General features: G+C 40.8%; 1 protein-coding gene across 1 annotated transcript in view; it reads left to right on the top strand.

Moving 5' to 3' along the window:
• zanl (zonadhesin, like) overlaps positions 1-16,084 on the top strand; it is a 44,780-nt gene extending 28,696 nt beyond the window's left edge. Inside the window, exons 32-52 of the mRNA XM_047385098.1 lie at positions 285-461; positions 2,075-2,283; positions 2,380-2,524; positions 2,630-2,727; positions 4,814-4,960; positions 5,056-5,220; positions 5,337-5,464; positions 5,638-5,909; positions 5,987-6,195; positions 6,760-6,904; positions 7,046-7,293; positions 7,388-7,517; positions 7,612-7,813; positions 10,191-10,352; positions 10,431-10,561; positions 10,680-10,882; positions 10,975-11,110; positions 14,094-14,237; positions 14,434-14,527; positions 14,836-14,879; positions 15,867-16,084. Coding sequence (XP_047241054.1) covers positions 285-461; positions 2,075-2,283; positions 2,380-2,524; positions 2,630-2,727; positions 4,814-4,960; positions 5,056-5,220; positions 5,337-5,464; positions 5,638-5,909; positions 5,987-6,195; positions 6,760-6,904; positions 7,046-7,293; positions 7,388-7,517; positions 7,612-7,813; positions 10,191-10,352; positions 10,431-10,561; positions 10,680-10,882; positions 10,975-11,110; positions 14,094-14,237; positions 14,434-14,527; positions 14,836-14,879; positions 15,867-15,913 — 3,236 coding nt within the window. The 3' untranslated portion in view covers positions 15,914-16,084. The remainder of the gene's footprint in view (positions 1-284; positions 462-2,074; positions 2,284-2,379; positions 2,525-2,629; positions 2,728-4,813; positions 4,961-5,055; positions 5,221-5,336; positions 5,465-5,637; positions 5,910-5,986; positions 6,196-6,759; positions 6,905-7,045; positions 7,294-7,387; positions 7,518-7,611; positions 7,814-10,190; positions 10,353-10,430; positions 10,562-10,679; positions 10,883-10,974; positions 11,111-14,093; positions 14,238-14,433; positions 14,528-14,835; positions 14,880-15,866) is intronic.
• The last annotated feature ends 430 nt before the right edge of the window (positions 16,085-16,514 follow it).

Below are 16,514 nucleotides of genomic sequence, written 5' to 3'. Positions count from 1 at the left end.
CAATGCAGATCTTGTTTTTGTGACATTAAAAACCATACAAACCTTTACAGATAACAAGTTCTTTGCCACTGATGTTTACAGCATACATTCATTGCCAAAAAAAACATTTTAATAACCTATAGGAACACTATAAGATCTTAACCCAGGGAAAGACACTGATTTCCCGTACTTAAAAACACTGTTTAGAGTAGATCTAAAAAGATGTAACCTGATTCATCTGAGTGAGCAACCTTCCAATTGATTCACAGCATTTACCTTCTCTTTCTTTCTGATCTCAACCTCAGGAATCTTTAAGCCATGCCACTCTGTTGTCCCACCTGAATCCTACGTTGGAAACTGTGTGTATGACATGTGTGCCACTGGAGGCCAGACTGTGGCTCTGTGTCAGGCCATAGAGAGCTATGCTGACATGTGTGCTGCTGCCGGAGTCCCCATCTCATGGAGAAACAACACCTTCTGTCGTAAGTCTGGTTGCAACTATGTGTTATGTCATTTCTATCGATTGTACTATCTTGGAATGCATTTATCACGGATGATCACTGGAAGCTGGATGGGTATTATTACCCCATCACATGTTTATGCTCCTTTGGGTGAGGTACTTATTACTTAAGTTGTTATTGTGTGAGCAACTGAGTGCACTTTAAGTTGTTGGTATGACTGTTGCTAGATCACTCTATTTGAAGTGATAGAACGGCTTTTACAGATGTGGGGCAGTCACCATCTTCAGTGTTGACATTTTCTCCAGAGTGTAAGGGCAGGGCCATAAAATAACTAACTTACTAACTAACCACTCATATAATCTTTCCAGTGGTAACCACATTCCTTCCACCAGTTCATTGATCATGTGCCACACATTGTATTTTGCTGTCAGATGTCAAAAGTATTCTTGAATAATCAGTAAAATCGACAACAACCTTTAAAAATTCCCATCAAATTGGGCAGACTCACAGCAGGACTGATTGTGTAAAGTCGTCACAAACCCAGAATCAGACAGAATGATCCAAAGGATTATGTAAAAAAACTAACTCCCCCCAAAAATCTTCTTTCTGAACTGACCATGTCAACACAAACAATGAGCTAAACATGTGACAGCCCAGCATGACAACCACCAGATGTATGTTCTATATTTTGGTGGGTAATAGTGATAAAAACTGGTGACTAAATGAATAATGAATAAAACTGTAAACACAGAGTAAGTGATCTAGAGGCAGATGTTCTGAGAGCCGAGGACTTCAAGAGGACATGATAAGAGTTTCGTGAATGGGAACACAAATATACTAAACAACACCAGACATCCATTTTCTTTCACTTATTTTAACATTGGGTCACAAAGGTATAAAGGCTCAGGAGGGAAATCCAGACGTCTGAAAATGAAAAGTAGATTTTAGGAAACAAAATGTACACTATCCATGCTATTCCCCTGAACATTAAGTTTGCATAAGGAGCATTTAAATGCAAGCTGCATTTTGCATTTTTCCAAGATCTATTCAATATTTATCATAAAAAATAAAAAAATAATAATCATGCTGTCAACTGACAGCAAAGTTTTACATGAGCAGATAACTACCAAATGTTTGGTTTTGTGACACTCTCCCACATTGATATGAAGAGAGATCTTGACAGCATTTTCTTCAGTTAATAATTTTGGTCTGGGTGGTGTTGTCCTTGGCATTGCGCCCTGTCTGTTTACCTGTAGGAGAAACAAAACTTTAATAATCTGGTAGTTGTTCATTCTTAATCAAGGGAGAACCCCTCAGTGCGTTCATTAGTTCATTTGTTTTCTTCCTAATTTGTCACTTGACTTGTGCCACTATAATACTGCAGTGAATGAAGTAGAAACCAAATAAACACCGGTCAGATGTTCAAGTGATAGCAAGTCTTAGACCTGCTTTAGCCCACTTTAGTGGTGACTGGATTTATAATGCTATTTGTTTCCATGCTCAAATATGGTAAATGAAAAGTGGGTGCTTATGGGTGAATACTGAGTGTAGACAAGTAAAGTGATGGAGCTTCTAGGTTCAAATATAGCCCTTGTTTTTAACAGGTATCTTTTCCACTCTTTCTTCCTTTGCAGCACTGAAGTGCCCATCAGGCAGTCTTTATTGGCCATGTGCCCCTGCCTGCCCTCAGCCCAGCTGTCAGGACCCTGCAGGTCCTGGCGGCTCCTGCAACCAGCCATGTGTGGAGGGATGTGTCTGTAATGAGGGTCTGGTCCTCAGTGGAGATAAATGTGTTCCACTCAGTGAGTGTGGATGTACAGATGAAGATGGAAAATACAGACCGGTGGGTATTCATGAGAAAATAATTTTCCTAATCTTTAAATCAGAAGACCTGTCTGAATCTTGATAGGAATTTACCAATTTTAATGTGCGTGTTCAGGCTGGAGACACTTGGTTCACTGAGACTGACTGTTCAGAGCGCTGTAAATGTAATGGGAATCACAACATCACCTGTGAGCAATGGCAGTGCAGTCCTGCGCAGGAATGCAAGGTGGTGGAAGGAGTGCTGGGCTGCCACTCTACAGGTAACCTGAAAAACAAGCTGGATTAATCCAGACTGATATTACAAGAAGCTGTTCCAGTATCCCAATGGTCTGTCACATTTAGATCACTTTGTTTTCCTTCCCCAGGTAAAGGAGTGTGCCATGTTGCTGGAGATCCACACTATTACACCTTTGACGGTGTGATGCACACATTCATGGGTACCTGCACGTACACACTGGTGGAGGTAAGGGATTAATCAAGCCTTCTTTTAAGAGCTTTGTGCAGATAGCTATTTTGGGTTTTGGAATCATAACAGCAGTAGGACACGACCTGCACTCTGCTCTCAAGTCTTGACTGGCATCAACATTATTAAAGTTATTTACATCAAGCTACAAAATAAGAAGTAAGCCGTTTAAAATAGGAACGGAAGAAAAATTACTTGAAACAGTCTTCATTTATCTGTCATCACTGGTCAGGGCCACAGAAAGCTATTGATGTTTTCTGATGACAGAAAGACCATGTTGAGTATTAAATTGAGCTGTCCTGTCATAACTTTTGTGCACTAGTTTTTCTTTAGGCTATCAGTTTAAAATAAGATTGACTGGAATGCAGCAGTGTGAAATGCATTTGAACAGGAAGTAAAAGAGTGTCACATATGGAGCTTCTATCAGATAAATCTTCCTAAACTGACTGAGCAGATATGACCAGATCTTACCAAACATCTATTTATTTATTGCTCCAAGTAGGTGTGTTAAAGACTCGTACTCGTACTCATACTCGTCGTCTTCCGCTTTATCCGGGACCGGGTTGCGGGGGCAGCAGACTCAGCAGAGACGCCCAGACGTCCCTCTCCCCAGACACCTCCTCCAGCTCCTCCGGGGGGAGCCCAAGGCGTTCCCAGACCAGCCAAGAGACATGGTCCCTCCAGCATGTCCTTCGCCATCCCCTGCGCCTCCTCTTGGTGGGACGTGTCTGGAACACCTCCCGAGGAAGGCATCCAGGAGGCATCCGGTATAGATGCCTGAGCCACCTCAACTGGCTCCTCACAATGGGGAGGAGCAGCGGCTCTACTCCGAGCTCCTCCCGGATGGCCAAGCTCCTCAACCTATCTCTAAGGGAGTGCCCGGCCACCCTACGGAGGAAGCTCATTTCAGCCGCTTGTATCCGGGATCTCGTTCTTTCAGAAGAGACGAAATCCACTGGTCCCCAAACCAGACCCCCACCGGCCCTTGGCTGCACCTAGAAATCCTGTCCATGAAAGTTATGAACAGGACCGGTGACAAAGGGCAGCCCTGCCGGACTCCAACATGCACCGGGAACAGGTCCGACTTAGTGCCGGAAATGCGGTACCCGTCAGCCGCCTCAGGAGTCCCACAAGCCAACCACAGCCGATAGGACTCCTTCTTCAGCTTGACAGCGTCCCTTACTGCCGGTGTCCACCACCGGGTTCAGGGATTGCCGCCGCGACAGGCACTGCAGACCTTACGGCCGCAGCTACGGGCTGCAGCATCGCCAACAGATGCAGAGAACATGTTCGACTCGGACTCTATGTTTCCAACATCCCTCGGAATCTGGTCAAAGCTCTCCTGGAGGTGAAAGTTGAATACATCCCTGGACAAGGTCTCCGCCAGATGTTCCCAGCAGACCCTCACTATGCGCTTGGGCCTGCCAAATCTGCCAAATCAGCCTTTCCTCCTCCAGCAGATCCAACTCACCACCAGGTGGTGATCAGTGGACAGCTCAGCCCCTCTCTTCACCCGAGTGTCCAAAACATGCGGCCGAAGGTCTGATGATACGACAACAAAGTCAATCATTGACCTCCTGCCTAGGGTGTCCTGGTGCCAAGTGCACTGATGGACACCCTTATGTTTGAACATGGTGTTCATTATGGACAATCCGTGACAGAAGTCCAATAACGAAACACCACTCGGATTCAGATCGGGGGAGGTCATTCCCCCCAATCACGCCTCTCCAGGTGTCACTGTTGTTTTCCACGTGGGCGTTGAAGTCCCCCAGCAGAAAAGGTTCTTGTGTTCAAGACATTTATGGATAAATTGTATTATTATTATTATTATTTTAATTATTATTACTGTCATCCCATTCCTATGAAAGCTGTAGGGATAGACATTTTCAGAGTCTGTTTTAACAATATGGCTTAGTTGTGAAATTGTAAGGACAAATACTTGTTAATATTTATCCCAAAGGGAAAGCAATGTTTTTGTAGCTCATACTCTTCAAATATGTGAAATATTCTTTTCTGAGATCATGCCTCTTTTTAAAACAAATACAATATTATGTTCATTTCATCTATATTTCTCTGAATCCTGCAGGTATGTAATGCCAACATGGTCACTCCCTTCAAAGTAGTGGCTAAAAACGAGGAGCGTGGTCAGCCAGAGGCCTCCTATGTCCGCTCTGTCAAAATCTACCTTCCTCACAACACTGTGGTTGAACTTCAGAAGGGCCGCAGAGTTCTGGTAACATTGGCTCTGATTTATTAACATGCAAGGTTTAAAGCCAGGAAAAATGAAAATAAAAAAGTCCGACGTATATTATTTCTTTCATGTCTTAGTTGAATGAGCGTCGTGTGCGAACCCCACTCACCATTGATGTAGCTGGAGCTAGAGTGATAACAAGCGGATCCTACAATCTTCTGGATACAAACTTTGGTCTCCAGGTGAAGTTTGATGGAGTCCATCACCTGGAAATCACTATACCTGGAGAATATTTTGACAAGGTAGAGACAGCACATATGGCCACATTTTAGAAGTCACATTAAATGGATGTTATTTATGAGGTCTGAATCATCAGCACCTATAATGCTCTTTTAAACTTAGTTTTTGATTTTACCAGGTGTGTGGCATGTGTGGGAACTACAATCACAATAGATCTGATGATAATCTGATGCCTGATAAGAATCCAGCCAAAGATGTTATTGAACTTGGCAACAGCTGGAAATCAGATGAAGATAGTGATCCTGGGTAGGTGCCAACAAAATCTGATTAACTGCAACTATCTGACTTCAGCAAAGATTTAAAAAAAACATAACTGCACTCCTCTAATATATCTGTGTATTTTTAAGGCAGAAAGAAAGTTTAAAATGTTGAAAAACACAGTTTGAAACTATGTCCTTAGAATGTATTCTTCTCTGCAGCTGTCAGCCAGACTCACGTCCTGACATCCACCCCAACTGCAATGCAGAGGAAGAAAAGCTTTTTGGGGCTCAGTGTGCTGAGGTCATCCTATCTGACCGCTTTAAGCCCTGCCATCCTCTAGTTCCCCCTGAGGCCTTCCTTGGTAACTGCATCTATGACCTGTGTGAGTATAATGGCATGCAGGCAACACTCTGTGATAATGTGGAGGCCTACGCCCAGGCCTGTCAGAGTGCTGGAGTCACCATCAGCTGGAGGAACAACACTTTCTGCCGTAAGTTTCACTAACATTATTAAATCACAGTCCAGCACAAAGTATGGTATTTTATACCGTATACTCCTTCTTCACAGCGCTGCCCTGTCCTACTAATAGCCACTACTCAGACTGTACTCCTCCCTGCCCTCCCACCTGCTCTGACCTCTTTCCTATATTCTGCCACCTCCCACCCACCACCTGTGTGGAGGGCTGTCAGTGCGATGCTGGATATGTCCTCAGTGATGGCAAGTGTGTTCCCCTATATAATTGTGGCTGCCTGGACTCAGATGGAGAGTATCATGATGTGAGTTTAATAGCAAACATGCTTTCTCAACCTGGGTGTTCTGTAATATAATGATAGGATATTTAGAATGAAAGATATTGTTGTTTCCTTTCAATAAATTTAGTAGTTTAGCTGAATTCATAACACACTTTACAGAAACGAGGGATCTAAGCACAAACAGGGCACAGTCAGAATTTACATTCTAAAATCTTAAGTTAATTTACCTCAAAGTGGTCTCATGACAATTTACATATTGACAAATTCAAATTCAGTCCAAAAACAGAGTTTAATTAGATCCAATCTATAATAGAAGTGAGATTCAAAATACGACATAAGTACTGTATTAGAAAACATTCATGGAAACGTGTTTGTGTCATGTGCAGGAAAAATAATCCCCAGCTCCTACTTTTTAAGGCATTTAACTCCAAATAAAATTCTGAATGTAGGACCAGGGAATAAATGTTGACCCAGACCAAGGAAATCTTTGTTGCAGTCTTGTTAACTGACTCAGTTTGTTGTGAGGACACCTTGCCACAGGTGTGAGGATCCTTGTGTGAATCAGTGTGTGTATTTTTGTGTATGCAGGTGGGAGACTCATGGCTAACAGATAAATGTGTGGAGTCATGTGCATGTAACCTTGGTGGAAAAATCACATGTAGGGACCACAGTTGTAACTCAAACTCAGTGTGTAAACTGGACAAGTATGGAGACTTCATCTGCCAGCCCACCAGTGAGTTCAACACTTAAACATCAAAGATTTTAGATCTATCAGACATGTGCAGATCAGAGACTCATTAAATCCTCATAGAAAGGCAGCACTTTAGTTGGTCGCAAAATCCTGTTTAACCAATTCTTTTATCATCCTCTCTAGAGTTTGACAAGTGTAGCATCACCGGAGACCCTCATTATAGAACATTCGATGGCTTCACTCATCACTTCCAGGGTCCTTACACCTACGTCCTGACACAGGGCCACAATCTGCAGGACTCCCAGGTTTCCCTGGTGGTGAGAGGGAAAAACTTAAGGCGAGGTGGCAACAAGAGAGTGTCATTTCTGGATCAGATTAATGTTGATATCTACGATGTCAATGTTCGTTTCCTGCAGAAGAAAGTTGTCCTGGTCAGTACTGGAAGAAAGTGTGCATCAATGTAGCCTTTTTTCTTTCTTTTGTTGTTAAAGAAAACAATATGTCATGGAATTGTATCTTCTTCAGGTAAATGGAGAGCGTGTCACACCTCCTCTTAGTCCTGTTAGTGGTTTAACCATCACAATGAACTCCAAGCAGGTCCAGCTCTCCACAGACTTTGGACTCACAGTACGCTTTGATGGCAACAGTCGCGGAGGTAAAATATCTAACTCACAAACTGAGGCCTCCTTTGAGCTTATATATGAATTCCTTCATTCCCATCACTTCCATATCCCTTTTGGTTCCTCCAGAAATTATGCTCCCCGCCACCTATAGGAACTCTGTTCGAGGACTGTGTGGAAACTATGATGGCATCAGAGGAAACGAGTACATGAAACCTGATGGGACAGTGGTCAGGAACCTAAATGACTTTGGAGAGAGCTGGAGAACCAGTGACCGAGAGGCTGGTGGACTGAAGATCTCTGATGCTCTAAAAACTGTTCACATCCACAGGTAGGAATAAAAATAAATCAAAAGAAGTGTTAGTGTCCAGTTTTCTTATTTAAGTATTTGTCACATAGTAAATACAAGGTGTCTGGTAACACAACCAGAAACCTGTAAACAATAAAAAAAAGTTTTAAGAGAACATCTGCCATGGACAGAAAGCAACACAACTGGTTCATTCAATATAACAGGTAAATGTTGGGACAGTTAATGTCACTGAGCAACACTAGGGCACGAGTAGATCTGATGACAGATAAAAAGTTTAAGCTTCATTCTGTGAGATGCAGCATGTTAAAAAGTTGAATGAATAGAAATAAGCAGCAATGTTTTTGTAGATAAATGGTTTCCTTTTCCTTCATCCTGCCACTAAAATGTTTAATAAAATATTTATTAGATATTAATATGACTTAAGCATACAAAAAGCATTTGATGTGGTATAATAAGTATGATACATCACACAATATGTGATTAAGAAGCGGAAAAAGTGTTAAAGCTCAGTGATTTGAATAAAGTTCCAAATGTTATAACATCAGCAGGAACAATCTTCATGATCAGTCTCTGTTTAGGACAAATGTATCTGCAGCAAGACTTTCTTTGAGGTTCTTTGAAAAGTCCAAATGTTTTTTTTCTATTTCACTTAAAAAGGCCATGATTTTGTAAAGCAGCATGTGTGCATGGGTGAGACGGTCATGACAGCTGAGAACAACTTGTCTTTTACATATTCTAAAGTGCTCAGTTTTTCTTATCTGTAAAATTAAACATCAGTTAAATTGGTCTTACTGACAGATCTGATGCTGACATGGCCCCTGGAAAAAGTGGGTCAGCTTTTCTGGTACAGCACTTAATTGGTTTAAATCCTACTTGAAGGACAGGGACTTTTTTGTGTCAGTAGGTAACTTTACATCAGAGACCACCAAAATCATATGTGGCGTTCCCCAAGGGTCCATTTTAGGGCCCCTCCTATTCAATATCTACATGTTCCCCCTAACTCAGATTTTAATAAACAACAACGTAAGTTATCATAATTATGCAGATGACACACAGCTATACATTACGATGTCACCAGATGACTATGAACCCATTCAAGTGCTGGATAAATTCTTAGAAGAAATCAATGGATGGATGGGCCAAAATTTTCTTCAGCTGAATCAAAACAAAACTGAAGTAATAATCTTTGGACCAAAGCAAGAGCTTTTAAAAGTTAGCACACAGCTTCAGTTAATACAGCTAGAAACCACCAATCAGGCTCGAAACCTGGGTGTAGTGATGGACTCAGACCTGAACCTTCAGAGGCAAATAAAGACAGTAACAAGGTCGGCCTTCTATCACCTAAAGAACATCTCCAGGATTAAAGGACCTCAGCAGGACCTTGAAAAACTAATTCATGCGTTCATCTTTAGTAGAATTGATTACTGCCAACGGTGTCTTCACAGGTAGGCTTAAAAAGTCGATCAGACAGCTGCAGTTGATCCAGAACGCTGCTGCCCGCATCCTCACTAGAACTAAGAAAGTAGAGCACATCATCCTGGGTCTAAAGTCCCTACAATGGCTCCCTGTAGCTCAGAGAATAGACTTTAAAATACTTCTATTAGTCTATAAATCACTGAATGGCTTAGCACCAAAATACATTACAGACTTGTCAGTGTATCAACCACCCGGACCTCTCAGGTCTTCTGGCTCAAATCTACTCTGCATACCCAGGACCAAAACCAAACATGGAGAAGCAGCTTTTAGTTCTTATGCTCCACTAATCTGGAATAAACTCCCAGAAAACTGTAAAAACTTGACTTGACTCAACATGTTTCATTAATGTTGGTCTGGAAGGAAAACCTGATCAGGAGAAACTGAACCAGCTTTGTAACTGCATCGCTGAGGCTATGTACTCTTAATTTAATCAGGGATTTTCCACTAAGATATGAGATCCCATCCTTCAGTGAGTTCTTACCAAGACGGCAACCCCTGTTAACGTCAGCAGGACCGCTGCTGTTACTACCATAAAGATGCAGAGGCAATATGCATTCAACCCTTCACATATATCACCACACATTTCCCAGAGGGCAGATTTTAAAAGATCTTTAATGGACATGTTATCTGGCTGTTATGTAATTGGTTAACTTTAGGTCTTTTAACTCAGATTCTGAATGAGACCCAAACATTATTCATCATTTCTAAAAAGATCCAGAATAAAAATATGCTGTTAACATAATGCACCAAAGTAGACCTATTACAAACACACTAAAAGGCTTGAAAACATTCTAAATCACTTTCTACCCAAATACATGTTTACATGTGCCTGTACATTTCATATGGAGCAGGCAGCAGCAGCTGCCTTGTTTCACATTCAGTCACATTTACCCAAACCTGGCTCCTTCCTGTATGTCTCCAGGCGAGAGGTGGAGACGGATCCAGATTCAGGATTTGACACATCTGACTGCTCTCAGTCTCAACTCAGTGACTACAAGAGTGTGAAAAAGTGTGGAGCACTTTCTGACCCTGAGGGACCATTTGCGACTTGCCATGTCATATTGCCACCCCAAACCTACGAGGAGTGAGTAATCTGTTGTCACTATCTGAAACAGTGCTATGAGGTTTTGATCATGCTGAATATGTGTCTCTGTCCTTTTAGTGACTGTGTGTTTGACCTGTGTGCTGAGGAAGGCAGTGAGGAACTGCGCTGTGGCAGCTACGACGCATATGTCGCAGCCTGTCAGGAGGTTGGAGTTGAACTGAGATCCTGGAGGCAGCAGTTGGGCTGTGGTAAGATGTACTAATATACAAATACAAAGAATTGTAGCCTGGGAACACAAGGACAAATACAAGTTTTACATCTGGACATAATCACCTATAGACATCTGACACTGTGTTTATATTACAGCCCTACTTTGTGGTGCCAACAGCACCTACTCCTCCTGCATGACACCTTGTCCATCATCCTGCGCTGACTTGGCAGCACCTTCTGACTGTGACATCACTTCCTGTGTGGAAGGGTGCCAGTGTGCTGCTGGTTTTGTGATGAGTGAGGGAATCTGCGTGTCATATCCAGAGTGCGGGTGCACCTTCCTCAACAGATACTACCATGTGAGCTGCCCTCATTTACAGCACCCACCATGTGTATGTGTTTGGGCATCTCTGTGGGAATATGTTTCATCTTCTTTCTCTCCATCTTGCAGCTGAATGAGAAGTTTGTAACTGAACACTGTTCCCAGTCCTGTGAGTGTACCAGCAATGGTGCAGTGTGCCAACCCAAGAGTTGCCAGGAAGGTTATGTCTGTACCATCTATGACTTGAAACGGGACTGCTTCAGAGGTACGTAGTCCTTAGGAGCAAAGAATATGTCACCACTTCTATAAGAGGACCAACAATTCCATTCAATTCAATTTATTTACAGTACAGACCAAACGTTTGGACACACCTTCTCATTCAAAGAGTTTTCTTTATTTTCATGACTATGTATATTGTAGCTTCACACTGAAGGCATCAAAACTATAAATTAACACATGTGGAATTATATACTGAACATAAAAGTGTGAAACAACTGAAAATATGTCTTATATTCTAGGTTCTTCAAAGTAGCCACCTTTTGCTTTGATTACTGCTCCGCACACTCTTGGCATTCTGTTGATGAGCTTCAAGAGGTAGTCACCTGAAATGGTTTTCCAACAGTCTTGAAGGAGGTCCCAGAGATGCTTAGCACTTGTTGGCCCTTTTGCCTTCACTCTGCGGTCCAGCTCACCCCAAACCATCTCGATTGGGTTCAGGTCCAGTGACTGTGGAGGCCAAGTCATCTGGCGCAGCACCCCATCACTCTCCTTCTTGGTCAAATAGCCCTTACACAGCCTGGAGGTGTGTTTGGGGTCATTGTCCTGCTGAAAAATAAATGATGGTCCAACTAAACGCAAACCAGATGGAATAGCATGCCGCTGCAAGATGCTGTGGTAGCCATGCTGGTTCAGTATGCCTTCAATTTTGAAGAAATCCCCAACAGTGTCACCAGCAAAGCACCCCCACACCATCACACCTCCTCCTCCATGCTTCACGGTGGGAACCAGGCATGTTCACCGTTCACCTCCTCTGTGCCGCACAAAGACACATTGGTTTGAACCAGAGATCTCAAACTTGGACTCATCAGACAAAAGCTCAGATTTCCACTGGTCTAATGTCCATTCCTTGTGCTCTTTAGCCCAAACAAGTCTCTTCTGCTTGTTGCCTGTCCTCAGCAGTGGTTTCCTAGCAGCTATTTTATCATGAAGTCCTGATTCACACAGTCTCCTCTTAACAGTTGTTCTAGAGATGTGTCTGCTGATAGAACTCTGTGTGGCATTGACCTGTTCTCTAATCTGAGCTGCTGTTAACCTTCGATTTCTGAAGGCTGGTGACTCGGATGAACTTATCGTCCGCAGCAGAGGTGACTCTTGGTCTTCCTTTCCTGGGGCGGTCCTCATGTGAGCCAGTTTCTTTGTAGCGCTTGATGGTTTTGGCGACTGCACTTGGGGATACTTTCAACGTTTTCCCAATTGTTCGGACTGACTGACCTTCATTTCTTAAAGTAATGATGGCCACTCGTTTTTCTTTACTTAGCTGCTTTTTTCTTGCCATAATACAAATTCTAACAGTCTATTAAGTAGGACTATCAGCTGTGTGCTGTATCCACCTCCTGCACAACACAATTGATGGTCGCAACCCCATTTATAAGGCTTGAAATCCACTTATTAAACCTGAAGTGGAAACCATTTCAGGTGACTACCTCTTGAAGCTCATCAACAGAATGCCAAGAGTGTGCGGAGCAGTAATCAAAGCAAAAGGTGGCTACTTTGAAGAACCTAGAATATAAGACATATTATCAGTTGTTCCACACTTTTTTGTTCAGTATATAATTCCACATGTGTTAATTCATAGTTTTGATGCCTTCAGTGTGAAGCTACAATATTCATAGTCATGAAAATAAAGAAAACTCTTTGAATGAGAAGGTGTGTCCAAACTTTTGGTCTGTACTATATATAGCACCAATTCATAACACATGCCTCAAGGCACTTCACAAAAGTCAGGTACATACATTCCAATTAATCCTAACCATTGTACAGTAGTCAGATTCAGTTATTTATCCAAATTGGATAAAAAGTTGTTCTATCTAACCCCCACAGGGAACACAGCTGTTCCAATTAGGTTTAAAAATGGAGGAGCTAAGCTTTTATTTTGAAAAGTGGTTGACTTTGCCAACTGCAAGTAAGTGACTGCAAATACCAAATAGCACAGCATGAAATAAAAGCCCCATACAATTCAAGCAAGAATGTAATGCAGGCAACATAAACCAAGAAAAAAAGATAAAAACAGTGATGCATGATGATGTTATAAGGTGATGACATGCCAGCAACTTTTGAATTGCATTAGGCCCCATATGAGTTTTATGTATTTATTTTAATAAACATCTGGATTGATCAACAGACTTGTTTCAATTCAATTCAATTTAGTTTTATTTATATAGCGCTAATTCACAACACATGTCGTCTCAATGAGCTTTACAAAGTCAATTCAATCAAATCATACAAATTTCAAGTCAGGTTCATACATTCCAATTAATCCTAACTATCAAACAGTGCAGTCAGATTCAGTTATTTATTCAAATTGGTTAAAAAGCTTTTTCTATCTAAAGGAAACCCAGCAAATTGCATCCAGTCAGTGACAGTCAGTCAGTGCAGCATTCACTCCTTATGGATGAGCATGTAGAGACAGTGGACAGTCACTGGACTGGCATTGACTTTGCAGCAATCCCTCATACTGAGCATGCATGTAGCGACAGTGGAGAAGAAAAACTAATTTTTAACAGGAAGAAACCCCCATGCAGAACCAGGCTAAGTGTGAGCAGCCATCTGCCACGATCGACCGGGGGTTTGAGAGAACAGAGCAGAGACATAAAGAGAACAAAGAAGCACTGATCCAGGAGTACTTTCTATGGGAAGGAAAAGTAAATGTTAGTGGATGTAGCTCCTTTAGTCATATCTGTGAGATCACCCAAAGTGAATCATATTAAATAATTAATCACATAAACAAGCAGATAACTTGTTAGTAATATTTCAGTTTGTACTTAAGAGTCTGTGATAATCTAAACCTTTTTGTCAATCTACTTTCTGGAGCTGTTTTAGCTTGTAGATGTAATGTACGATGACAATCAGTATAGAATAGCAAAATAGGCTTCCAAAGGGAGATCGTGTCTGCTGCAGTGAAAATGTTGACTGATAATAAAGTGGCTACACTTGCCTCACAAGCTTAGCTGTGTTTTTCCTTCTTGCAGCAAGTCCCTGCCTTAGTTCTCCCTGTCAGAATGGAGGGACGTGTATGGAGAGCAGCAACAGCACATACACATGTACATGTCCAGAAGGCTTCGTCGGCAAAAACTGTGATGTGGAGATTACTGATATCCCAAGTGGAGGGCTGGGTATGAACTTTACTCTGATGAAACGAGTTTCCTCTCAAGTGAAGCTAATAAAAGTATTTGATCTGTTTTATACATGCAAATCAACTTGTCTAAACTCTGTAGTGGGTAGCTATTTATGTTACTGTTTTTGTTTGGTGCACCAGAAGAATGTAAAAGTAGGGCATTTTTTTCATTTAAATGTACTTGTTTGTTACAGAAACCAAATGGATAATCGTAATTGCAGTCTTGGTCCCGGTCGCTGTCATCGCCATTGTGACAACTATTGTGTGTGTTTGCAAAAGAAAAAACAAGTGAGTCCCAAGAGTATTTAAATTCAGACATATGGGACTTGGAGATCAATTGTTTTTTTAACAGGTTATAAAAACTACAAAATGTTCTAGAAATACTATCAAACAATATAGAAATACATCAAATGCATGCATTAAATGTGTATTTGGAAGCTGTTTCATATGGTTAAATTCAGCTAGTTCTTTCAAACTGACAGATTTGAACTAATTTTAAACTAATATGAATTTTCAGTGTTAGTGTCCGAGTGGTAAGATTGGACTGTACTCTTCCTCATAGAAAAAAATCCCACCTCAGTCTTTTCTCTCCACAGGAAAAACAAGTCTGAGGATGGAAGCATCAGCTTGAAATCAGCAAGTAAGACTTTATAATCTGTTACCTGTTTTAAAATCTCGTGTAAAATGAAGTATTCAAATATAAAATGGCCTCTATTTGAAAGGTCATTCATTTTGCAGAAAATTATAGGAGTAATTACAGAACCATTACATGTAACTCCTGAATATTCTGGCCTAAAATACAATAGAAATATCTTTTATTGACCCTCAATGGGGAAAGTCAGGTGTACAAACTGCAAAGTGAAAGGCAAATTCCAGTGATCTACAGAGAAGCAGTCAGAGATGAAGGTTACATTCACTGGTGAATCTCCAATCTTCATTGGACAAGAAGGTGCAACTGGAACTACAGTCTGCTATAGAACAAATGAATAGATTATTAAAAGAGGACTGCGCAAACAAACACATATGCATAGGTGGACTTAAACTTTTAAAACTTTTCTCATTCTATTACTAGACAGTAGATCTGATGAGCTTGTATTTTCTTCAGTAGAAAAAAATGTCCACAAAAAGGTTCCATTTCGTAAAAGTGCTCTTAAACCTGCTATTTCTCTCTCTGAATCCCATGCCTTAAAAATGACACACTGAAAAAAAATCCAATACATTTTTTTTTATACTATTCAGGATACTTTTGTTTTTTTTAAGTTTTTTTCCATCTCATCAATAGATTCTATTACTCAGCAGCATGTTATAACAAAATAAATTATTTAGCTAGTGAATTCATTTTTAGCTTTCACCAAGTATTTGTTTTATTTAGCCTTTAAGTTTTTATGGTTAGAAGCATGTTAGGTAGCGGTAAATACTTTAAAATGATTTAACATGTAAAATTGAGTAATTAAAAAACTGTCACAATTTTCTAACAACAGCTTTATGTGGTAAATCATTTTTAGACGTTTTTCTGGAACACTTGTTGCTGAAGTAGATAATGTAGCGTCCAGGTTTCAATGACTCACTGTGGTAAATACTTTACTTTCTCACTGAATGTGTAACCACTCTCTGGTTTGTCTTGTAGGTCATCTATATGAAAAAATGGATGACGAAAAACTGACTCCAATGTGACGACAACCTGCATGTATCAATCTTTTCTGCTGCTCTTCTTCATGTGTCGACCTAATACTTTAACTTATATTTTAATATGCCTTTTTTGTGAGATGCTAATGTTTCATGAATGAAATTGGTCTTTTTAAAATGTCTGTAATTTGCGAATAAATGGGCCTTTGTTAAAGCACATTCTGAATGTTTTCTTGTTATTGATCCCTGATGTTCTCAGGATATATTCAGAAATGTCTGGCAGCAATAAAATCTGGAGGATACAATTCATCTGCAGGTGTCAGTAAAGCACATCTCTGCCAGAAACGTCTGTGCTGATTTTTTTCATGTTTTACCACTCTGAAGCTGAAGTGAAACCAGTGTCACAAGTCTGCACACAAACCAAAGAAGTTTCAAGTGTGGTCTGAAAAATGTCTCTTACAATAAATGACATAACATTTGTTAAACCAGCATTTCTCGTAAATGTTTTTTGAAGTTTTAAGTTAATGTTAGGAACACAAACATAGTGCCTTTTTTTTGTTTTTAGTCTTTCAACTGCCATTCACCTTCAACAAAGGACTGTTTTTTTGTAAACAAACGTTGGTGCAAAGATATCAGTGTTGAAGAAGAC

Source organism: Girardinichthys multiradiatus, chromosome 14 (genome assembly GCF_021462225.1).
Source record: "Girardinichthys multiradiatus isolate DD_20200921_A chromosome 14, DD_fGirMul_XY1, whole genome shotgun sequence".
In the NCBI taxonomy this organism is placed as follows: domain Eukaryota; kingdom Metazoa; phylum Chordata; class Actinopteri; order Cyprinodontiformes; family Goodeidae; genus Girardinichthys; species Girardinichthys multiradiatus.
Note: the sequence above shows the minus strand (reverse complement) of the source record. Positions and strands in the feature narration are given on the sequence as shown.